This window comes from Oratosquilla oratoria, chromosome 5 (genome assembly GCF_046742065.1).
Source record: "Oratosquilla oratoria isolate Oo_2021 chromosome 5, ASM4674206v1, whole genome shotgun sequence".
Taxonomy (NCBI): domain Eukaryota; kingdom Metazoa; phylum Arthropoda; class Malacostraca; order Stomatopoda; family Squillidae; genus Oratosquilla; species Oratosquilla oratoria.
The window spans coordinates 16424401-16450517 of record NC_134781.1 but is presented as its reverse complement, the minus strand read 5'-3'; the positions used below and the strand labels follow the sequence as shown (position 1 = coordinate 16450517).

At 37.9% G+C, this 26117-nt stretch overlaps 1 protein-coding gene across 1 annotated transcript in view; it reads right to left on the bottom strand.

The window, feature by feature from the left end:
* Smox (Smad on X protein) overlaps window positions 1-19427 on the bottom strand; it is a 136297-nt gene extending 116870 nt beyond the window's left edge. The window contains exons 1-2 of the mRNA XM_076184951.1: window positions 18859-19427; window positions 2706-2899 (exon numbers count right to left, since the gene is read on the bottom strand). Coding sequence (XP_076041066.1) covers window positions 2706-2899; window positions 18859-19052 — 388 coding nt within the window. The 5' untranslated portion in view covers window positions 19053-19427. The remainder of the gene's footprint in view (window positions 1-2705; window positions 2900-18858) is intronic.
* Between the last annotated feature and the right edge of the window lie 6690 nt (window positions 19428-26117).

The following is a 26117-nucleotide window of genomic DNA, read 5'->3' as shown; positions in this document are numbered from 1 at the left end:
GGGTCCCAATTCCCAGCTCTTCTGCCTCTGCTGCCTGCCAGCTCAACTGCTAGCTTGCCTGCTGCCACTGCCTGCCAGCTCTGCTGACTCCCAGCTTGACTACCCACCACCTCAACTGCTGCCACTGCCTGCCAGCTCACCTACCTACACTCTTACCTATCACAGGTATCATTTTGTGGCCTACCGCAACTGCCACTAGATCATTTAGCAACTAGAGCTGTGACTGTCCCCACCTTGACCCACTCACACAATCAACGGAGATCACAAGGTCCCACATCTTGACTGGTAAAGCTAATGCCCTGGGTGGCCTACCCCCCCCCCACCCCAAGCTATCCACAACCATTTAGGGATATATTGCAACCATGCTACCAACACCACCGTACAATGTGAACCCAGGACAAGTTGTAGGTACAAGTTCCTCCAAGCAGCCTCACAAGATGCACCAACTTCCTCCATGTCATCCAAGAAGTACGTGACAACTCCAGTCCCACAGGAACAGGCAAACACCCTGAGGCTTGCTACCCTGTGACAAATGGACCATTGCCTGCTACTGCCCCTGCAGTCATCGCACATCAGAAACATTAAGAACGGAGTACCACAGGGCTCAGTTCTATCCCCCACATTATTTAATCTATACATGCATGACTTACCCACGCCAGACACCTCAGAAATACAAATCTCTTCCTACGCAGACGACATAACAATCACATGCACACATCGTAACACAGACAAAGCTGCAGAAATAATCCAGCCTTACCTTGACACACTCAACACATGGTTCATCACAGACTCAAAATAGCTCCAACCAAATCTACAGCAACACTTCTCACCAACTGGACAAAAGAACACAAATACATACCTCATCTCTACATCAACAACACTCTAATACCACACACAAACACACCGAAAATTCTTGGTGTAACATACGATACATCCATGTCTTTCAAACAACACCTCACAAACATAAAAAACAAATGCACACCTAGACTTAACGCACTTAAGTCAATCACTGGAACAACATTTGGACAAAACAAAGAAACTAATATAACAATATACAAACAATGCATACGCTCAGTGATGAATTATGCGAGTCCTGCATGGGCTCCTAATCTCAGTGAGACACACCACAACACCCTTCAAATCATACAAAACAAAGCCCTAAAAACAATTACAGGCTGCACAAATACATCACCTACAGACCATTTACACCATGAAACAAAAGTCCTCAAAGTCAAGGACCACCTCGACATGAGAGGCACACAAACACTTGCTGCAGCCACCACAAACACATCACACCCGCTACACTACATAGCAGAACACCCACACACACCAAGAAACATTAAAACTACACCCAAAGACCTTTATTACACACAGATACTCTCTTCTCTTCCTCCACAACCACCAAATACCAGCCTCCGGAAACATATTCATAATCATATCACTCACCGCTCCATTAACACACTGAAAGACAACACACTGCTGCATGCCAGACCCCCTGATATCCACCCTTCTGAATCCTCTCTCTCCCACGTAAGGACAGAGTCCACTTGGCCAGACTGCGATGCGGTCACCACCCAGCACTTCTAAGCTACCAGAAGAGGCTGGACGACCGTGTTGTGAACAGCTGCCCAGGATGTAACACTTCACCCCATACCATACAACACATAATGGAAGACTGCATTATACACAATCATGCACGCAAACAACACAACATACACTCTATAAAGGATTTGTGGGAAAACCCAGTTTCGGCTGTGGCCTTCCTTGGGGAGACGGGACTGCTCGGACAGACAGTCTAGGGAACGACAACAACAACAACTGCCCCTGCAGTCTACTGTCCAGCTCCATTCCTGCCTTCAAGTTCTGACCTGTCATGCCCGGGATGAGGAAAACTACCTTGACAATTTCTTGTCAAGGCTCCACACAACGACTTCACCTCCAGCCTCAACTTCTATGGGTGTTAAGGAGTTGTCCTCACACCATCTCACAACCCCTCAACCATGCAGCCATGTGGATAATGCAAGCAGTTCTTTGAGGAAATACACATGCAATACCAGCTCCATATATTCTATTCTGGCTAGATCAGTGGCCTGAGAACATGTTGTGTCTGGCTTCCCCAGCACTGACACTTTTCCCTAGCATACCCTTAGAGTGCAGGTCATGACCTGACCCTGTATATTGGCTGGACAGAATCACCGAAGAAGTAGATCACCCTAGAATATCATGCTGCTGGCCTAGCTCCATCACTGTCTCCAGCCCCCACCCCCTCCCAGCAGACCATCTTGAGACACAACTTGAAAAGCATAGTCGTCACCTCCCTCACCATCTCCCCCACCCTTCTTGCGACTAGAGCAAGCCATATCATCCTCCTGGTACCAAACTTCAACTTAAGTAAGCTGTGTTCCCCACCTGTGTTTGTCTTCCAGTCAAAATCTTGACAGGGACATTACAAGATTCACCCTCAATGGAGGCAAAGTAAAAATAGCCATGAATAATGTTGCTTCCCATATATACTCAACTGGTAGTTTTCTCCATCACAGGCCCTTAAGAAGGCTAAAATTTGAAGCATCAATCCTTGCATTGCCCCCATTTGACCTCCTATATGTGTTTTTTTCCTGGTTGCAGCAGAGGAAGCAAATTTACCCAGCAGATGGAAACCCTTCACCCATATTTTACCAAAAATTCCAAACTCTACAGTTATTTACCTGGAGCCTCGATCTTGGTGTAGTGATACGGGTTAACACACACTTCGTCTTTCTTGAGGACAAAAGCGTACCCACACTGTTCAATGGCCCGGAGTTCGTGATGACTCTGCAGCTCAGGCCAGCGCCACAATCGGCAGTAGATTACGTGTGGGAGGCCTTTGCGATGAGACACTTGCAGACGACCATCAAGTGACCTAAAATACCAAAAATAGATTTATATAAAAAAATATATATATATAAACACATACAATAAAAACCTGCTTGAGCTCTAAAGAGCCGACAAAGTCTAAAACACAAAGTACACAGTACATAACAGATAACCTGCAATATGCAAAAATGGTGTGGAACCTGAACCTATGTCTAATTAACTGATTAATCATTGCCTCATATTTCTCTGACTGTATAAAAATGGTACTGACAGCCACAGGGTGGTAATGGGTTTTTGAAGATATCAACAAGAGGTAATTGCCTCTCATGTCCATCTTACAGGACCACCACTAACAGATGCTTACAGTATTATAGGTTTCTGTTATTGGTGAAGAAATCAGAAATATGCCAGAGAATGACGAAAAATGGAAAAATTAAAAAAAATGATCTACCTATGACAAAAGGCTTCTTTCCCCCTTATAAGGGAGGTATCAGCCATGGCATGCACTCACCATCTACCCATATCATACCCATTTACTTTCTCTTTCATCTTAGCTCCTTGTGAATAAAGACACACACCTACCCCTACCCGCTGCCTAGGTCAGAAGCGATGCAGCAAGACATAGCAACTCCACTGCTTTGGACCCAGGCAGGTAGGGGGCAGGCATGACCTTTTTTCAACAACAGCTAAGATAAAATGGAAGATAAATGGGTGTTGGATAGGTGTGGGAGGGATATAATGGGTGGGAGCATATTTGACAAATGCACAGAAAAAAACAATATAATATCTGACATGACAAAAATGTCAATAGTAAATAACCAATCATAATACCCTAGTTGTTTAGCTTTAGGTAGGGTGTTAAGGAAGTGCCTATTTACCGAACTGTAGTATACAAGACAGAAGCGATGCTCATGGGGTCCTGACTCTTACTTTCCAATTACCATACATGGCTACAAATTCATATACTGTATGATTCCAACTTGGCCTATATCTCCTTATTCCCCAATTATCATACTAAGATTTAAATTCATGTATTGTTCTAGATTGGGCTATATCACCTGAGCTATTCCAAGTATTTATACCTCTGTATGGAAAACTATTTCTTCACAACCTTTACACATTTAGTCTTTCTCACTTTGTTCTCATGACCTCTTGAAACCCTCCTATCACTAATCAAAAGATCTTTCATCAATGTAGTCTATTCCATTTAGTGAGTCTAAATAATGAAATCTAGTCAACACTTTTGCTTCAATTTTTCAATACTGACAGACCCAGTCTCTCCTCATATGAATTGTCTGCCAAGCTGTGAACCACTTTGATTACTGCTCTTTTCAAATTCTTGATCTTACTTATATCTTGGACAGATTAGTTTTTATGATTTTTTTTCATCTTTTCATCCATATGGTGAAAAGCCATTTTAATGTTCTGCAGCAACCATGTCTCTCCCATAATCTTAACAATAGGACTGTCCAATGACATGTCTCTTATCAAAACTCCTAAATATTTCTCATTTTTGTCTTTGTAATGAATGTAATGAATGCATTTGCTTCCGATATTTTGTATTTCTTGGTATTGATATTCATTATTCATCTTAGGCTCCTTAAGAATGTGGTATATAGTTTTTGCAATGGCTGACCGTCCTCATTCTTCACTCTTCTTATGATATTTTGCATCTGCAAACAAATTAGAATAGTTTGTTGAGCCTTCCATCATGGCATTCACATAGATAAAAACATTGTAAGTGGAGCTAACACAAAACCTTGTAAAATTTTGCAGACCACTGTGTGGTGATACTATTTCTGTGATGGTACTGTCACAAATATGAAACCCTACTTTGGAAGACAAAGGCAGCTGCATCGCAAGTAAACAAATACGCCACACAACCCTGACAATAAGACAGTACCACCACAATGCATGGTCCTACTCAAGCAAGCAAAATCAGCCATGTTGGAAGTAAACAAACACATCATATCACCCTGATGATAAATATAAGAAAGAATAAAGGGCAAGTCATTAATGGTCTCAGTTACTGGTCACGTGACTACAGAAATCTTATAATAGACCAATCACTGAGCCTAAATAGGGAGGATGTACCTACATCATAACAGAGGTACCCTCAGGGCTTGCAGAAAGAAAGGGAGCAGACTCTCAACCCAAACCCTCCAGGTCAGTAACCTCTATTTTGTCAATTCTCCCATAACATTTTCCACTTACTACAAGCACATACAAATAAGGGGACTGGAATTAGTACATTTGGTTTATCCACCCATTAAACTTACCCTTGACTACAACTCTCCTCTTAGCCCACTAGCCCTGTGTGAAGAGGAGTGACAATTGCTCTCCATCCTGACATTTTATCCTTTATTACTGCACTCATGTACCTGCCCTTCAAAAAACTCATTCATTTCAGTGGTTTACCTCTTAGTCTTACAATATCCTCCAGTTTCCACAGAAGTTGACTATGAGGTTCTTTGTCAAAAGCCTTCTCTAAATCAAGGTACACCCAGTCCACCTAGCCCTTCCTCTTTTGCAGCACATATATCAATTTTGAGTAAAAGTTTAACAGATTTGATACACCTGACCTTCCAAATCTAAAGCCAAACTGTCAAAATGTTAATTTTCCCAAGATATTTAACTTGTCAATCTTTCACATAATTTCACAACTGTGCTGGTAAAAGATAATGGCCTGTAATTCAGTGATGTCTCCTTACTGCCATCTTTGTGAATTGGCACTACATTGTCCCTTTCTCAATCCTGGGACACTATTCCTTAGTCTAATGAATATAAAATAAGACTGTGAATTTTGTATGTCATTCATTCCCTACATTTTTCAAGTATTCAGTTTAAGATTCTCTCAGGTCTTGAATCTTTCTGTACATTCAAGTATCCCAAAAGACAGCACCTCCCTCACTTTTGTGTTTATAATTTCTAAATTCATATTCTTGCTCACCCCTCCTTCCTTTAAAGCACTCCACTTGTTTGTGAAGAAGACAGTTTGAAAATTTCATTATTTCTGCCTGAGCTGAACCCTCCTCAAAATGCCAACCATCTACTATTAGCTTAGTGAATTCTTGTGCCTCAATTTACCACTGATAAACCTGTAAAACAGTTCTGGTTCATCTCAGTATATATCTGCAATAACCCTTTCAAAATTCCTTTCCTCCTCCCTATGGATTCTTGTATAATCATTTCTAGCCCATTTGTAAGCTTTCTTCATTCTGTTGTTTATTCCCTTTCGCCATTTCTCTCATGAATGAAAAACCCCCACCACCAAAATGTATTTACCTAGTTGTATTTACCAAGTTGTATTTTATGGGAAGGGGAGCTATGTTCGTGGTGTCCTGTCTTCATATCTCGTTTTATCTAGACGTTTTTTTAAAATTGTGTATTGTTTTTGCACACACCACTTTCTCATCTAACTTGTTCCAAATGTCTATTACCCTGTGGGGAAAGCTGTTCTTTTTCAGGTCTCTTCTATAACTGTCTTGATTTTCTTTCCGTGTCCTCTTGTATTTCTACTATCCCATTTTATTAGATCCTCTCTATCAATAGTTTCTATGCCTTTCATGATTCTATAAATAGTTATCAAGTCTCCTCTCTCTCTTCTTTGCTCTAATGTCTGTAGCTCAAGTTTTGCTAGTCTCTCTTCATATGATAGTTCTGAGAGTGTTGGTGCCAATTTCGTAATTGCTCTTTGTATTCTTTCAAGTTTTGTTATACATTTTTTTGTACTTGGTGACCACGTCGTTGCTGCATACTCCAATCTTGGTCTTATCAAAATGACTAGTATTTTCTTCATCCAGGTACCGTATTTTCCGGCGTATAGTGCGCGACTTTTTTCCGTTGGAAGAGCCTAAAAATGGGGGGTGCGCGTTATCCGGTAGTGTGCATTATCTACGGCCTACGATAAAAATTCTGCGGCTGTGTGTGTAATTTTTTTCACAACAACGTGACGATGTTGGCCGTCACAAAGTCGGGACGGCACACTTCTCCGTGACGTTCCGTGAGAACAAGAAGAACAGCCATGGTGACATGAAAGAATACGCCAGCATGGGCTATATAAATATTTGGTATAGGTATCTATCGAATCTTATTTTTCATGTTTAAATAGGCCTAAACAGCATGAAACATGATCAATATTCATGATATTTGCCCATGTTCACAGCATCCTAGTTTGAATTTTTATGTTGGCTTTGTTGCTTCACTTTAGGTATGGTACAAATTCCGTTGCGGCCGTTCATAAACTCGTGTCAAACACCTGACTACAACACCCTCTTTCGGGAGTTATATTAACTAAACGTCACCTCGATGAGAGACTGTCCTATTTCACCACTGTCATTGCAGGTTCAAAGCTAAAACGAAACAGTCTGTAGTTTGTTTCAGTATTAAATAAAAAATGGTAAAGACGAATTATTTCCTCAAGATATAAAATGAACATTTTCTGTGAAAATCCAGAAATATTTCTGTATATTCTACTTTCAATAAACTTATTTTAGATCATATTTCCTACAAACTATTTAAGCTACAAAGTAATAAGGGACCAACGCACAACATGAGTCATATACCGGTACATGTAGTTCCGACATTTTCTTAGTTGTGTCCTGACTGATGCCTAAACTGACACTTAATTTAGAGACAAATCAACAGATTTCCCAGCGGTGGTTCTAGCCAATAAAAATACTTCTCCATGTAACCTCGTTCACATGATACTAAGTAATTAATCGCCGTTATTTCATTTGTTTATTTTTACTAACATTAATTATCGTAGTCTATGCAAATATTTGGGATCCGTAAAACAGCACTGGTACCAACATCATGAACGTTGGCCGTTTTAGCTCACCCGGAATATGCTAGATCAGGGCAGAGATTGACAGTTCTATTGCCAATCTAGCCTACACTAAACAACCTCTTGCGAGAGTTTGTTAAACTAAACGTCACTTCAGTAAAGACACTTATGCACCGAAACGTAGTTTGTTGCTGCATGGCGATAAAACTTGTACACGGTGATAAAAACTTGTAAGATGATTATTCCCTCAGGATAGTAAATTACAATTTTTCTGTAAAAATCCAAAATTGTTCATGTACATTTTGTATTCAATAAACTTTTCATGGTTCAAATTTCCCACAAAACAATGGACCAACGCAAGCAGGAGTCGCATACATGCAGTTCACGAGCTTTAGCCACCAGTGACTTTTCCTGGCATGTGCGTTATACGTCGGTGCGCGCTACCTGTGTACTGAGATAACGAAGTGCACGGGTGAGCATTATAACCCGATGCGCATTTTAAGCCGGAAAATACGGTATATAAATGCCACTTTGATTGTTCTTATTAATTTATAAGTTTCTCCAAAAATTTTGTTTATATGTTTCTCAGGGGACATATTATTTTTAATAATATCTCTCAGGTCCTTCTCATTTTCTACTTTTTTTATTTCTTCCTCTCCCACTTTTTTCAACAATTTAGCATCGTCCGCAAAGAAGCTCATATAACTTTCAATTCCTTTATCCATATCATTAATATATATAGCAAACATTATTAGGGCCAGAACTGTTCCTTGTTCCCAATTAGAGTGTTTGTCTCTTACCATCACTCTCATTTTTCTTTCATGCAAGAAGTCTTCTATCCACTTCAGCAGTTTGCCCCGTATTCCTCCTGCAGTTTCTAATTTCTTTAGCAATTTCTTATGTGGCACCTTATCAAAAGCTTTTTTCAGGTCTAGAAATTCACAATCAGCCCATCCATCTCTTTCTTGTATTACATCTATTAGCCTTGAATAAACACATAAGTTTGTGACACATGATTGTCCTTGCCTAAATCCAAAATGCCTTGGATTTAGTATGTTGTTTTTTTCCAAATGTCTTTCCCATCTAATTTTGATTATTCTTTCACAAATTTTAGCTATAGTTAGTAGGGTCTTCCTTGTTTCCCCCTTTATATATTGGTACAATATTTGCTCTTTTCCAATCTTCTGGAACTTTTCCTTCTTTCAATGAACTGCTTATTAGACTATGTATTTTGTCTGTTAGTTCATTCCTGCATTCTCTCAAAATCCAGTTTGCCATTTCATCTGGTCCATGCGATTTTCTCCTCTCTAAGTTGTATGTTCTCCCTCGTAAACACCTATTTAAAATGCTTGTTCATAATTTCTGCCATTTCTATTTCCTCTGTGTATTCAACTCCTTGTCGTAGTTTCTCTAATTCTTGTTTGTTTTTCAGTTTGTTTACAAATCTGTAAAATAGTTTGGTTGATCTTTACATTTTTCTATGACATCTTTTTTGTATTTTCTCTTTTCTTCTCTGCACACTTGTACATATTCATTTCTATAACTAGTATATATTTTCCATTTTTCAGGTCTTTTGTCTTTTTTCCATTTTATCCAAGCTTTGTCCCTTTTGTCTTTTAACTCCCTACATCTTTTGTTGTACAAACACTTTACATATCCTTTTTCTTGTTTTTGTCTCGGAACATATTTTTCCATTCCTTCTTTATAAATTTTTGTCAAAATATTCCACTGTTGTTTCCTCCTTGTGTATCCTTTCCCAGTCTACTTTTTGAAAGAATTCTCTTATTTCATCAAAATTTGTTTTTCCATACATCAATCTTCCCTTTCTATAATGTTCATTTTTTTCCATGTATTTTCCTCATTTGTTCCAGTTCAACCAATATGTGGTCACTTTTACTTATTGGTGTCTTATATTCAATCTTGTCCACAATTTCAGGCTCTGATGTGATTATTAGGTCCTGTCTTGATGGTTCTTCCTCATTTCTATACCTAGTATTCTCTTGGATCCATTGCGTCATTGTATGTTCTATGATCATATCAAGTAGTACATTTCCCCATAGGTTGTCTCCACCCTTCACTGTCATCTCTTCCCAGCTGATTTCTTTACAATTAAAGTCACCCATTATAACTATTCTTCCTCCATCTTCCATTATTTTATATAGTGTTATCCTTGTGTCTTCTAACATATCTTTGTGTTCTTTCTCTTCCCATGAAGCCGTCTTAGGAGGCACATAATTTACAACAAACTTCCTGCTCTTCCCATCCCTGTCCTCAATTTCCATCATAATCATCTCTACTCTATTCTTTCCATGTGTCATTCCTCATATCTAAATCCTTCTTAGTCAGGAACATAACTCCCCCCCTTGTTTTACCTCTCTGTTTCTAGTCCAATAATCATATGCACCATGTCGTACACTGTTGGGTGGTAGTGGACCTTTCAATTTTGTCTCTACAATTCCCATTATGTCTGGTTCTTTTTCCTTCAGGTAATCATTCAGTTCATTCAAGCCTGTTATTAATGACAAATGCAGACATATGGACAGGGTGATACAGGAGGTAAAGGTAAGGGCATTGGGCAGGGGACTGGAGATTATTAAAGAAACTGGAGAAAAGTGGGACATGAGACAGTTGTTGTTTGCTGATGACACTGAGCTTGTAGCAAGGTCAGAGGAGGGATTCACCTCTTCAATATGAGTCATTCTCATGCGCAGCATCAGATGCCTAATGTACTATGATTCAATGATGCATCACACTAATCATGTTATAGAATATAAAGTCACTGTTGTATTACTCATTCTCTTTCACTCTGAGTAATAATAAGCACAGAAAATGTGATCAAGCTACTTCACAGAATCTGAGGGTCATTCAGCTACAACTACAAAATAAATATAATCAAGATGCCAGCATCCACCTACATCCACTCATGCCTCATGATGCTTACGTAGGTGTTATCATATGGAAGAAGTTAAGGGAGTTAGTGATGGAGTTTGGGAAGGAGAAAGTTGAAGTTAAAAGGGGATAAAAGCAAGGTGATGAGATGTACAAGGGTACAGGAAGGTACAGCAGTGAGTTGAAATATAGATAAGAGCAGCGCAAAGGAAAGTGAGGATAACTATTTTCATGGATTTAATGGGGGAAGAAATGACAACCTCCCCCGACTAGTAAATCTAGAGGAGAAACTAAAGAAATTAATAAAAATTGGGAAGTTAGGTTTAACCAAATAGAGTTGATTACTCAACGAGTTGATTAACTGGAAGAACTCAAGGAGCATCAAAACCTAACTATAGAAATAGAATTAAAAAGACAGTTAAGAGAAGTAAAGGATGAGAATGAGTAATTGAAGAGGAGTAATAAAGAGAATAAGGAGTCCAAAGCAAAAGAGGTAAGTGGTTAGAAAAAAGTACAAGAGAACAATAAAATGGAATTTAGAGGTATAATGGAACAGCAGATGAAAGAAAAACCTAAGGACACGACACAATTATCAAAGTGATGAGGGAGAAGGAGAATATAGTAAGAGACTTAGCGGATAAAAAGAAATGTATAATTATATTAGGGATGGAAGAGAAGTATAATCTAAATAGGACTACAAGAATAAAGGAGGAAAAGGAAAAAGTAAATAAGATATTAGAAGTAGTTCATGAAGATGAACCAGAAACAGGGAAAGAAATAGAAGAAATATATAGAATAGGGAAATACAATACAGATAAGACCAGATCAATTAAGGTTAAATTCAGGTCACAAACAACAGTAGAGAATATCTTAGCAAAATCAAGTTAACTAGCAGTGATCAATACAAACAGGTATGGGTAAAAAGAGAAATGAATAAAGAGGAGAGGAGAAAACAAAAAGACTAGAAGCTAAGGAAAAAAACGAGAACAGAACAGAGTCAAAGAGAAATTCTATTGGAGAGTAGCGAATATGAAAGTGAGGAAATGGTTCATAGCAGAGAAAAACAGAAGGAAAACAGAAAACACAATGGAAGTAGCAGAAAATTAAAAGTGTCTTATACATAGATGGCTTAATAACAGGATTGAATGAACTGAATGTTTACCTGAAGGAAAAAGAAACAGACATAATGGGAATTGTAGAGACAAAATTGAAAGGTCCACTACCACCCAACAGTGTACGACATGGTGCATATAATTATTGGACTAGAAACAGAGGTAAAACAAGGGGGGGAGTTATGTTCCTGACTAAGAAGGATATAAATGTGAGGAATGTCACATATAGAAACAATAGGGATGATTATGATGGAAATGAAGGACAGGAATGGGAAGAGCAGGAAGTTTGTTGTAAATTACATGCCTCCTAAAACAGCTTCATGGGAAGAGAAAGAACACAAAGATATGTTAGAAGACACAAGGATAACACTAAATAAGATAATGGAAGATGGAGGAAGAATAGTTATAATGGGTGACTTTAATTGTAAAGAAATCTGCTGGGAAGAGATGACAGTGAAGGGTGGAGACAACCTATGGGGAAATGTAATACTTGATATGATTATAGAACATACAATGACGCAATGGATACAAGACAACACTAGGTATAGAAATGAGGAAGAACCATTGAGACAGGACCTAATAATCACATCAGAGCCTGAAATTATGGACAAGATTGAATATAAGACACCAATAAGTAAAAGTGACCACATATTGGTTGAACTGGAACTAATGAGGAAAAATACATGGAAAAAAAAAAACATAGAGAGAGAAGACTGAGAATTATTTCAAAAAGTAGACTGGGAAAGGATACACAAGGAGAAAACAACAGTAGAAGAGAAATGGAATATTTTGACAAAAATTTATAAAGGAGTGGAAAAGTATGTTCCAAGACAAAAACAAGAAAAAGGATATGTAAAGTGTTGGTACAACAAAAGATGTAGGGAGTTAAAAGACAAAAGGGACAAAGCTTGGATAAAATGGAAAAAATACAAAAGACCTGAAAAATGGAAAATATATACTAGTTATAGAAATGAATATGTACAAGTGTGCAGAGAAGAAAAGAGAAAATACAAAAAAGATGTCATAGAAAAATGTAAAGATCAACCAAACTATTTTACAGATTTGTAAACAAACTGAAAAACAAACAAGAATTAGAGAAACTACGACAAGGAGTTGAATACACAGAGGAAATAGAAATGGCAGAAATTATGAACAAGCATTTTAAATCGGTGTTTACGAGGGAGAACATACAACCTAGAGATATCGAATGGGAGGAAAAAGTCCCCCCAATGAAAGAGATAGAAGTAACAGGGAATGAAATAATCACTTGAGTATTCTCGATGTCAGAAAATCGCATGGACCAGATGAAATGGCAAACTGGATTTTGAGAGAATGCAGGAATGAACTAACAGACAAAATACATAGTCTAATAAACAGTTCATTGAAAGAAGGAAAAGAGCAAATATAGTACCAATATATAAAGGGGGAAACAAGGAAGACCCTACTAACTATAGCTAAAATTTGTGAAAGAATAATCAAAATTAGATGGGTAAGGCATTTGGAAAAAAAAAAAAAACATACTAAATCCAAGGCATTTTGGATTTAGGCAAGGATGATCATGCGTCACAAACTTATGTGTTTCTATTCAAGGCTAATAGATGTAATACAAGAAAGAGATGGATGGGCTGATTGTGCATTTCTAGACCTGAAAAAAGCTTTTGATAAGGTGCCACATAAGAAATTGCTAAAGAAATTAGAAACTGCAGGAGGAATACGGGGCAAACTGAAGTGGATAGAAGACTTCTTGCATGAAAGAAAAATGAGTGGTGATAAGAGACAAACACTCTAATTGGGAACAAGGAACAGTTCTGGCCCCAATAATGTTTGCTATATATATTAATGATATGGATAAAGGAATTGAAAGTTATATGAGCTTCTTTGCGGACGATGCTAAATTGTTGAAAAAAGTGAACACTGAAGAAGATTGTGAGTCAGTACAGAGTGATCTCAATAAAGTATGGGAATGGAGTAGGAAGTGGGAGATGGAATTCAGTAGTAAGAAGTGTAGTATAATAGAATTTGGAAGAAGCAAAAAAGAATAGTGGGATCATATAAACTGGGAGAGGAGGAAATTAAAAAAAAGTAGAAAATGAGAACGACCTGAGAGATATTATTATGAATAATATGTCCCCTGAGAAACATATAAACATTTTTTTTAACTTATAATTTAATAAGAACAATCAAAGTGGCATTTATATACCTGGATGAAGAAATGGTGAAGAAAATACTAATCACTTTGATAAGACCAAGATTGGAATATGCAGCGACGACGTGGTCACCAAGTACAAAAAAATGTATAACAAAACTTGAAAGAATACAAAGAGCAATTACAAAATTGGCACCAACACTCTCAGAACTATCATATGAAGAGACTTGCAAAACTTGAGCTACAGACATTAGAGCAAAGAAGAGAGAGAGTAGACTTGACAACTATTTATAGAATCACGAAAGGCATAGAAAATATTGATAGAGAGGATCTAATAAAATGGGATAGTAGAAATACAAGAGAATATGGAAAGAAAATCAAGAAAGACAGTTATAGAAAAGACCTGAAAAAGAACAGCTTTCCCCACAGAGTAATAGACATTTGGAACAAGTTAGATGAGAAAGTGGTGTGTGCAAAAACAATACATGAATTTAAAAAGTCTAGATAAAATGAGATATGAAGACGGGACACCACGAGCATAGCTCCCCTTCCCATAAAATACAACTAGGTAAATACACACACACTATGGACACCCAGTACTAAAAAGAAAATAAAGAAATTAGAAAGAATACAAAGAGCAACAGCAAAATTGGCACCAACTCTTTCCAAATTAACATACGAACAAAGATTGTCCAAATTAGAACTACCAACTCTGGAACAAAGAAGAGAAAGAGGAGATCTGCTCACCATTTATAGAATCATGAATGGAATGGAAATCCTAGATAGAGATGATATATTAAAATGGGACAATGGAAAAACAAGATGACATGAAAAGAAACTCAAAAAGGGTAACTACAGAAAAAAAAAAAAAAAAAAAAAAAAAAAAAAAAACTTCCCACATAGAGTGCTAGATACCTGGAATAAATTATATATGGAAACAGTGTGTGAAAACACTATTCAAAATTTTAAGAAAAAAAATTAATGTTGAAAGATACAACGATGGGTCACCACAAGCATAGCTCCCTTCCTATATAATACAACTGGACTGGGTAAATACACACCAAGACCTTTTTCCCCCTTATAAGGAAGGTAGCCAAATCAGAGGCATGTACCTATTCCTACCCATTTCATTTCCCCTCCCATCTCAGCTCCTCATGGATAATGGGTCATCCCTGCATCTGCCAACTGTCCTGGGTCAAACACACACTGCAGTAAGACACAGTACATCCACAGCAAGGCTGCTATATTTAATCGGCAACCCACTCTTCCCATCCCCTCAAGAAGAAAAAGAGAAGATGGGAAGAACTCCTTTCTGGTTGCATCAAAATATCATTCCCACATAAGCACTCTGTATGCCCCAGCCCTCCCTTCCTTGCATAACAGTTCATCAGTATACAGTCATTCTCCACTCATCCCTATCTCCTGCCTTTTCTCAATGCCCCCTTCACCCCATACATCCATCTCATCTCCTAAGTTCACTCCCTCCACCTCTGCCTTCCACACCTCTTTTACTAATCTTTCCACTTGTCCAAACCATCCCAATAATCTTTCATCAGTTTTATCTGCCATCTTTTCCACTCCTGCTCTCCTCCTCACCTCCCCATTTCTCACTCCATCCAACCTTGTAACCCTTACCATATCTCTCAACCATTTCATCTCAAACACACTTAAACTTTTCCTCTCTGCCTCCTTTAAATTCCAAGTCTCTGCCCCATACAACGCCATTGGCACAATCACCCCTTCATACAATCTCCTATTTGCACCCATTCCCAGTTGCCTATTTCTCATAACACTTTTTTCATCATCCAAAGCATTTTCTTGCTTCTCTCAATCTACAATTTACCTCCACCTCCATTCCTCCCTTTCCTGACACATGCAACCCCAAATACCTAAAGCTATCCACTTTCTCTAGCCTCTTGTCTTTTAGACCTACTTCCAACTCAATACTCTACCTTCCTGTACCCTTGTACATCTCATCACTTTGCTTTTACCCCCTTTTAACTTCAACTTTCTCCTTCCCAAACTCCATCACTAACTCCCTAACTTCTTCCATATGATAACACCTACGTAAGCATCATGAGGCATGAGTGGATGTAGGTGGATGCTGGCATCTTGATATTTATTTTGTAGTTGTAGCTGAATGACCCCTAGATTCTGTGAAGTAGCTTGATCACATTTTCTGTGCTTATTATTACTCAGAGTGAAAGAGAATGAGTGATACAACAGTGACTTTATATTCTATAACATGATTAGTATGATGCATCATTGAATCATAGTACATTAGGCATCTGATGTTGCGCGTGAGAATTTGACTCATATTGAAGAGGTGAATCCCTCCTCTAACCTTGCTACAAGCTCAGTGTCATCAGCAAACAACAACTGGCTCATGTCCCACTTTTCTCCAGTTTCTTTAATAATCTCCAGTCCCCTGCCCATTGCCCTCCTGTATCACCCTGTCCATGTGTCTGCATTTATGTCATTTACTTGGAAAAATTCTCTAGGGTTCACTATTGATTTTTGTGATAACTGTTCACTGTATACACTTTTGTATTGTTTTTCTAGCATGTTTGCAATTTTTCCTGGGTCCTCAACTAGTTTTCCATTTTAATCCTCCAATGGTCCAATTTTTACTTGATATTCAATTTTCTTTTGGGCATATGTGAAAAGTATTTTGGATTGTTCTTTAAGACCATTAATGTTTTATCTTCTTCATGCTGACTCTCTTTTACATGTGATTATTCCAGCTTGGTTTCTATTCCACTCTGGACTCAATGTTCTCTCTTCCACTATCAGTATCTAATATTGGTACTTTTGACAGCTTCCTTAGCAGTTTTGTTCTGGTTCTTAGGAGAACTTTTCAGTCCCTGAGTATTTTGTTTTTACAGTTTAATTCTTTTACTAGGAACATGTTTCATGCACAGTTTTTTTTGCACTTGTCCATGAGAGACACTAGCATTTCTTCAACAGTTTCACAATCACTCATTGTAGCCTAGTCAACCCTTCCTAAATCTTTGGTGAGTGACAGCCAATTTGTTCTCACTGATTTTTTTTTTCAGATTCTTTTCTGGGTGAGTAAAGAATTTTGTTTTGTGTTGATTTTGCAACATAACTGTTTTATTGATGTGTACACCATTTATTAGTTCACATATATTGGTAAAAATAAGGTCTAACACATTGCTCATTTGTGTTGCCTCACCTAAATTGTTCTAAATTGTTATTATCAGAGAGTTTGATTAGTTCACTGGTTTGGGCTTGGTCACTGATTGTTCCCCCATTTATACATCTAGAGGGCCAACTGATTGTTGGCAGATTACAATCTCCAATTACAATAATTTTTGTCTCATTTTTTTAGGTTTTCAGATCTTTCCTAATATGTTTGATAACTCTTCAGTCATTGTTTGGTGCTCAGTAAACTGTCACTACATTATCTTCACTTTTGGCACCTTAACAATGAGCAATATGTTTAAACCATCTGAGTCAGAATACAATACTTGTGCATTTTGATACCACATCATCCCAGAGGTAAAACACTACACCACCATGAGTTCTGTCTCAATTGTACATACATACATACATATACCAAGGCTTTTTTCCCCCTTACCAGGGGGGTAGCCAAAAAGGACAAGGCACAAAAACATTCCCACCCATTTCATCCCCGAAAACACTCCACACCCCTCCACCCTCCCTCCCATCTTAGCACCTCCTAGATGACGGGTCATCCCTGCACCCTGTCTCAATTGTACTGGGTGTAATTTTTAATCTTTAGTTCCTCGTCTATTATCTCTTCACTTTTGTGGGTTTCTGCTAGACTTGGGAATAGATAATAATTTTCTTTACATAGTTCCTCTTGGTATTTCACTTTTGTCTGGTTCTTCATGGGATACAGACCTAATACATTGCACAGAAGTATTCCTTCCCGCACTGAGCTTGCTGGGCTTATTATTGTGAGTTGTGCCACTAGACACATAGGGGCACTGCATTCATCACTTGATAAACTTGTGGTTATGGGGACATTTTATATATCAACAACTTATGGTAGTAGCAAGGGGGTTGCATGTGGTGGTCATCAGTTCTCCTTATGTGACTGGATAGAGGAACTACAGTTGAAACTGATACAGTGAGATCATGGGCCTGGTCCACTGACAGTGTCAGGAACTTGGTGTTGTATCTACTGTTGTTGTTGTTGTCGTTCCCTAGACTGTCTGTCCGAGCAGTCCCGTGTATCTACTGTTGGAGGTGATGGTATTATGGGTTTTGAAGATGGATAGCAGGATGGTTCTAACAACATTACAAGAGTACTACAAGACAATAGGAGACAGGACCAAATAAGCGTTGCTCCTTTCCTGTATACTACAATTAGGTAAATACAAGCAGGTGTCTATTATTTGGTATTCATTAATAACAAACTTTGGGCATTCCAGGCATTCCAGCATTCCATGCCATTACAATTTTGGGGATCAAAAATCCAGAATCATACAAACACAGATATTCAGCATGAGCAATGCTCGATAGCTCCTAACCTATTATAACCTAACCTAACGTGACAATTCCGTTGATAATATAATCTTACAAATGCAAAAAAGATAAGTGACAAATGCGTTTGTGCGATACTGGAATAGACCCATTATTTGTTTCATCATTTACTATCTGGATACTCTGCTATGCAATTAGTTCCTATAAACCTAGTGCCTACTTGGAATGTAAATATTTGACCATCAATTCATAAACACGATACACTATGTGACTATACAGCTTCAAAATATACATGGGCCACACACTTTCCCTAATTTCCTGGATAAATATATAAAATAAATAGCCATGATTAAAGAATTTCTATCTAATAATGATGGATTCTAAAATATCACAACACTTTAGTTCCTAAAAACCTAGTGCCTACTTGGAATGTAAATATTTGACCATCAATTCATAAACACCATACACTATACAGCTTCAAAATATACATGGGCCACACACTTTCCCTAATTTCCTGGATAAATAAATATATAAAATAAATAGCCACGATTAAAGAATTTTTTAATAATGATGGATTCTAAAATATTACAACACTTTACCTTGGTATAGTGATACACCGAGTCGTGGGGTCCTCAGAACTGATGGCCGTCTCTAGTTCGTCTAGACCTCCCGATTTTTTCAATTTCTTTACAAGACTTTTGACTGCCTTTTCACTCCATTTGTCCTCCCCCTCTCCCTTCTTGAAGCTTAGAAGTCTCTTGACAACAGGAGGGGTGAATGGGAGCATGGACATTGCGAACCTATGCAGTTCATTCAACAGCAATTACAGAAAAAAGAAATGACGCACGGTCTAGCACTACACTTTATATAATAGCCTGTTATTTCTTCGGCTCCCTCGTCAAAGATCAGTGTAAATCTCACTTTGCGTTACACTTAACACTCCAAGATGAACTCCATTACTTTTTCACCTTCTCCTTGTTGTGGACGACATCTTTGGGTCGCTTGACAACCTTACTAGACAGTATCCCTCCGCGAAAATTTAGTTCATCGTCTGTTCACTTGTTGAGTCTTATATTGGTCTTGACATGACTTAATATATCATTTATATGATTTACTATGTTAAATAAAATTCAACCGTATAAAGCTTGAACTTGAAAAGGTTACACTGAATTCTCATTGTTTTGATGTATTCTTGCGCCTCAGTTTATATCAATGGACAAAAGATGTCACTCTCTCAATTGCTTACCAGATGAAACTCGCGCGGTTTGACAACAAGATAGGAGTGTGTCTGATGTACTTAATGCACTAGGCACTCATTTACTTGCACTTACCAACCTTCAAGTAAATGCGTAATCTTTTATTTAATATTGTTGTAGGCATAATATGTTGATTTCTCTTTTCAAATGCGCAGACAACTCATGTATCTATATTTTCCCTCACCTACTGTATATACATAATTCAACAATTAAATTGCATTATATAGACGTAGTTAGCAATATGACAACGAAAATAGAGTAAATCCTAAGTACAAGTAATGGTGCTAATCAGGAGACTGAATAGGGTTATGCCTTACGGCAACGTAAGGTTTGTTTATTTTTGGTAAACGTTCCAGAAAATTGAAACGATATGCACATTCTCATTGGTACGTGTGCCTCGAATTGAATTATTTACTAAAACTAACTTTAGTCTGGTGCTTAGAATAAACACACACATATACCAATCAGAGGCTAGGTAAGTTAAATTGGCGAGTAGGAGATGGGATCCAGTAAGCGTTCCTTCATTTCTGTTTACTACAATCGGGCACACAGCCACATACATACGCACACACATATTGTACATACACACACACACATATTGTACATACACACACACACACGCACGCACGCATCTAAATATAACAATTGGAAATCAAGGATATATACTGAGTTGGGGCTGTACATAAATATGAGTCGAGTTATGTTAGAAAATAAGAGAAGAGATGGTATCCAACGAGCGTTGCTAATTTCCTGTATAATGTGCCATTTAAATGATAAGGTACACTGGCAAAGGTAAGGCCGTGTATTGAGTATTGTGTACAAGCATTATCTCCATATATGAGAGGTGACATAAAGAAGTTTGAACAGGTACAAAGAAGGGCCACTAAACTAGTTCCAGAACTGAAAATCTGTTCATTTGAGGTGAGATTAGCTAGACAGACTCGCCATGCTTGAAGAATGATGGGCCCGGGGAAACAAGAAAATTTCAAAATCTTGCAAGGTATGAAGAAGGTCGGTGGTGAAGAATATTTACACTTGGTTACTAGAGATCCAGAAACAATTAGGTCATAGTCTCAAGTTATGAAACTGCACCACCGATCAGTAAAGAGGAATATATATATATATATATATTATTCAAAGGTAGTGAATAAGTGGAACAGCCTCAATGAAAATGTGATTACTACCACAAGTGTTAATATATATAAAACAGATGTGACCAGTTTTGAGACTAGGGCAGTCGAGAAGAGGGACCACTTTGAGATTTAAACTCTCTTGCCTCTATCCACTAGGTAAGCACTACAACTAGGTAAACACACATACACAGGTCCCTATCCTGGCAGATAGATCATGCTAGGAAAAATTAGAAGCACTGGGTCTACCAATTTTCATGAAAAATCGAAAAAGAGGTGATATATGATTAAATTATTCAGGTCTCCTGAGTAAAGATGGGAGGGCATGAAGAGGTTACGAGAGTAAATTAAGAAAGACCAGAGTATGTGAAGAAATACAGTTTTCCATACAGATGCATAAATCATTGTAATAGCATATAGCCCAAGTCAAACAATACACGAGTTCAAATTTCATGATGATAATTGGAAATCAAGGATATATATAAATTTGGAACTGTACATTAATTGGCTAAGTATGAAAAAAAAATGATGATAGGAGATCGGATCCGACGAGCGTTGCACACAAATATGAATGTGAATCATTCTATAGTCCATATTGCTAATAAAGTTCGTGATTTTTGGCGTCTTTCTTTCAATGCCCATGTAAATAATGTTGTTAGGACTACTGAATACACACATACGAGCGGTTGGTAGAGCCCCAGACTGTCACTACGGCGGTCCGGGTTCGAATCCTGCCCAGGGTTGAAATAATTTCAGTATCGCTGCGTTTCGAGTCGTTACTCCAACTCTCGTGGGCGGGGAGTTGGGTGTATGTGTGCGTGTAAGGTCACAGCATTACCCATAGATCGGTCATACGAGCTCTTAGCTCTCTTCCGGGAGGGAAATAACTGTCGACCACGAGTCCAGCCCGTGATCCAAACACCAAGGTGAATCACACAAATATCGCTATGAATGCAAATGGCAATATAGTCCAAATTGCTGAAAAAGTTCGTGACTTGGTGTCTTGACTAATATTTCCCTCAATGCTAAAGTAAATAATACCGTTAGGATTACTAGTTATAATCTACAGAATATTGCTTTTGTGAAAAAATATCTACTTTAAGTATTTTTTCACAAAATTATTTCGAAAGAGGAGAATGTCTGTTGAGGAAGGACGGAAGAACACAGATGGGGTGAATGGAGAATGGTTTTGTATGGATGATGCTGTGATGCATGAAGGGGAGTGGGTAGGGGTGAGGGAGTATGTATGAGAAATAAATTGATGCAGCCCGAAGGGATTTCGCCCAGTCTTCTCCTGTTCTACACGAGGGGACGGAGAGGGGGGGGGTCACCGAATTAATGAAGCGGCCTTGTTGTGGATGTGGTGTCTTGTGACACTGCTTCTGACCCAGGGCAGTGGACAAGATGCAGGGATGACCCGTCATCCTGGAGGTGCCAAGATACGAGGGAGGGAAGAGGTGAGTGGAGTATGTAGGGGATGGAATGGGTGGGAGTGGTTTCTATGCCTTTTTCTATACATCCCTCTATGTATGAAAAATATCTAGATGAGTCCTGTGTCTGTGATTTAGTGTTATCGGTTAGGGTTGATTATTCTCATCCAGTTTCCTACAACCTGCCCAAGTTACAGCGAAAAAAGAATGCAAAATATCTTTAATAGAGTGACACGACTGTTTACCGGTGCTGTCGCCAGAACTTATTACTGGCGCAGAGGTGTCGCCTTCCCAGACAGGGCTCAGACGACAAGTAATGTCCTTCTTGCCTCGAAGGGTGGCTGGCCTAAACGAGGTAATTGACGCTCACTGTGGTTGGACTCGCTACTGAGGTCATTCATTTGTAATGCAGATTTACAATCCAACTTGTTCAATGTGTGAAGATGCACATTAAATATTACCCCCCACAGTAAATACAATGTAAAAATAAGCTGTATTGTTACATGTATAATATATTACATGTATGATGCATCCAATTGGATAAGTGTTCAGAGTACACTAGGCAATGAAGTAGATAATTTTTTTTTATAAGCACATAATACCCAGAGATTTCTTCTGAGCATAGAATAAAAATATTACCCCTGCAAGTTCGAAGTTTTTATATCTTATAAAACCACGGTTACGGTAACTAAACAATGTATAACATCTATGTGAACAGAACTAACTTTGTTATTGAAGATACATATAATTAACATACCTGTATAATATGGATACTATCAACTCATTTTTAAAAAGTAATCCTGTCAAGCCTAAGCAACGTGCTCCACGGCGAACACAAGTGAAAAGGACGATACAAGAATTATCATTTATATATTTTAACGACAAGTAGCTCAAGAGGCGCTCGATAAGATTATCCTTTTAGATGTCCACACAAACAGGGAATGAGAAAGTGAGAGATAAGGGAAGAAGAGAGACAGGTTGAGAGAGATGGAGGAGGTGAGGTAGACAGACAATGGCAGGTGGGACAGAAAATTATCGTATGAGAAATATGGCGTTGGGGTAGGGTAGGGAGAGATAAATGGGGAGGTGTTAGAGGGAGAGACAGGGAGTGGTGTCGAGAAATACATACATACACACACACACACACACTTCAACGAACGGACGGCTTAGAGGACGTTCTGAAGAAAAAGTGAAATTTCGTGGATCCCGAAGCAAAGGAAGTACCTATTGTATTTACAGGGTGGGGGGAAAATTGCTCGTGGTGTAGGGGAAAGTAAGGAAAAAGGAGAAGGGAAGGGATTACTGAGGGAAATGAGGAAGGTGAGGACTTGGCCCAGGCAGGCAGACGCCATCTAAACAAACGAGGTCCGGACCAATTTAGCGATGACGAAATGTCTAACAAAAATGTAAAGATTAGAAGTATAGATAAGAGCAATACAGTAGAAGATGATGAGAATATTTTCCAGGGATTTAAAGAGGGTGGGGGGGGACACAACCCCCTCCCCGATTAACAAGACTAGAAGAGAAGCTCGATAAGATGATCGAGCACTGGGAATTTAGGTTCGGTCACGTTAACAACATTGTGCAGAGGGTTGAAAAATTGGAAGAACTAGAGAAGGCGAACAAAAACTTAACTAAGGAAATTGAAGAATTGAAAAAACAGTTAAAAGAAGAGAATAAAGTCTTAAAGGAGAATAATAAGGACAACAAAGAGGGTTGGAAAAAAATCCAAGAAAATAGCAAAGTTGCATTTACTGACATAATCAAACAGCAAATGAATGAACAAACTGAAGACTCAGTTATTAAAGTGATGAGACAGAAGGAGAATATAGTAAGAGACTTAGCAGATAGAAAGAAATGTATAATTATATTAGGAATGGAAGAGAAACATAACCCAGATAGAACCACAAGAATCAAAGAGGAAAATTAAAAAGTAATAAATTTACTAGAATTAGTTCAGGAAGATGAGCCAGAAATGATGAAACAAATCGAAGAGAAATTCAGGCTCGGGAAATATAGTACAGACAAGACCAGACCAATTAAGATTAAATTCAGGTCACAAAGTACGGCAGAGAATATCTTATCCAAAACAGGGAAACTAGCAACAAGTGAACAATATAAAAAGGTATGGATAAAAAGGGAAATGAATAAAGAGGAAAGAGAGGAGGAAATAAGGAAAAGACATGAAGCTAAGAAAAAAAAAAAAACGAGACCAGAACGGAGACAGAAAAACAAGAATTCTACTGGAGAGTAGTGAATATGAAATTGAAGAAATGGAACATAACAGAGAGAAACACAAAAGAAACAGAGAATACAATGGAATTAACAGAAAGTTAAGAGTATCATACACAAATATAGATGGATTAATAACAGGACTGAATGAACTGAACAAATATCTGAAAGAAAAAGATCCGGACATAATGGAAATTGTTGAAACAAAATTAAAAGGTCCACTACCACCCAACAGCATAGGACACAATACATATAATTATTGGATTAGAAACAGAGAGAAAAAACAAGGGGGTGGAGTTATGTTCCTGACTAAGAAGGATATAAGCGTGAAGAATGTCACATATGGGAACAATACAGTAGAGATGATTATGATAGAAGTAGAAGATAGAGATAAGAAGAGCAGAAAGTTTGTAATAAACTACGTGCCCCCAAAAACAGCCTCGTGGGAAGAGAATGAACATAAAAGCATGTTAGAAGACACAAGAATAACACTAAACAAGATAATGGAAGATGGAGGAAGAATAGTTATGATGGGCGACTATAATTGCAAAGAAATATGCTGGGAAGAGATGACCGTAGAGGGTGGAGAAGACTCATGGGAAAGTGTTCTCCTTGAGATGATTACTGACCACACAATGACACAATGGATCCAAGAGAACACTAGGTATAGAAATGAAGAAGAACCATCAAGACTAGACCCAATATTCACATCAGAACCTGAAATAGTGGAAAAGATAGAATACCAGGCACCAATAAGCAAAAGTGACCACATATTGATAGAACTAGAACTAAATGAGAAAAAATACGTGAAAAGAAATGAACAATATAGAAAAGGAAGATTGATGTATGAAAAAGCAAATTTTGATAAAATAAGAGAATTCTTCCAAAATGAAAACTGGGAAAGAATACACAAAGAAGATACAACAGTAGAAGAGAAATGGAATATTTTGACAAAAATCTATAAAAAGAGAGTAGAAAAGTATGTCCCAAGACAAAAACAGGAAAAAGAATATATAAAGTGCTGGTACAATAAAAGTTGTAGGGAGATAAAAGACAAAAGAGACAAAGCCTGGGCCAAATGGAAGAAAAACAAAAGACCAGAAAAATGGAAAATATATACTTGTTATAGAAATGAATATGTACAAGCGTGCAGAGAGGAAAAGAGAAAATATGAAAAAGATGTCATAGAAAAGTGTAAAGATCAACCAAAACTATTCTACAGATTTGTTAACAACAAACTGAAAAACAAACAAGATTTGGAGAAATTAAGGCAAGGAGGAATTGAATACACAGAGGAAATTGAAATGGCGGAAATTATGAACAAACATTTTAAATCTGTGTTTACAAGGGAGAACATACAACCTGAAGAGATTGAATGGAAAGAGAAAGTCCCCCCTATGAAAGAAATAGAAGTAACAAAGAATGAAATATTGAAACACTTGAGTAATCTTGATGTCAGAAAATCGCATGGACCACATGAAATGGCAAACTGGATTCTGAAAGAATGCAGGAATGAACTGGCAGATATAATACATAGCATAATAATCAGTTCATTGAAAGAAGGTAAAGTTCCAGAAGATTGGAAAAAGGCAAATATAGTACCTATATAATAGAGGAGGAAATAAAGAAGACCCTAACAACTATAGGCTAGTCTCTCTAACAAGTACAATAGCAAAAATTTGTGAAAGAATTGTCAAAAATAGATGGGTAAAATATTTAGAAAAAAACAACAACGTGCTAAATCCAAGACAATTTGGATTCAGACAAGGACGATCATGCGTCACCAATTTAATATGTTTATATTCAAGGC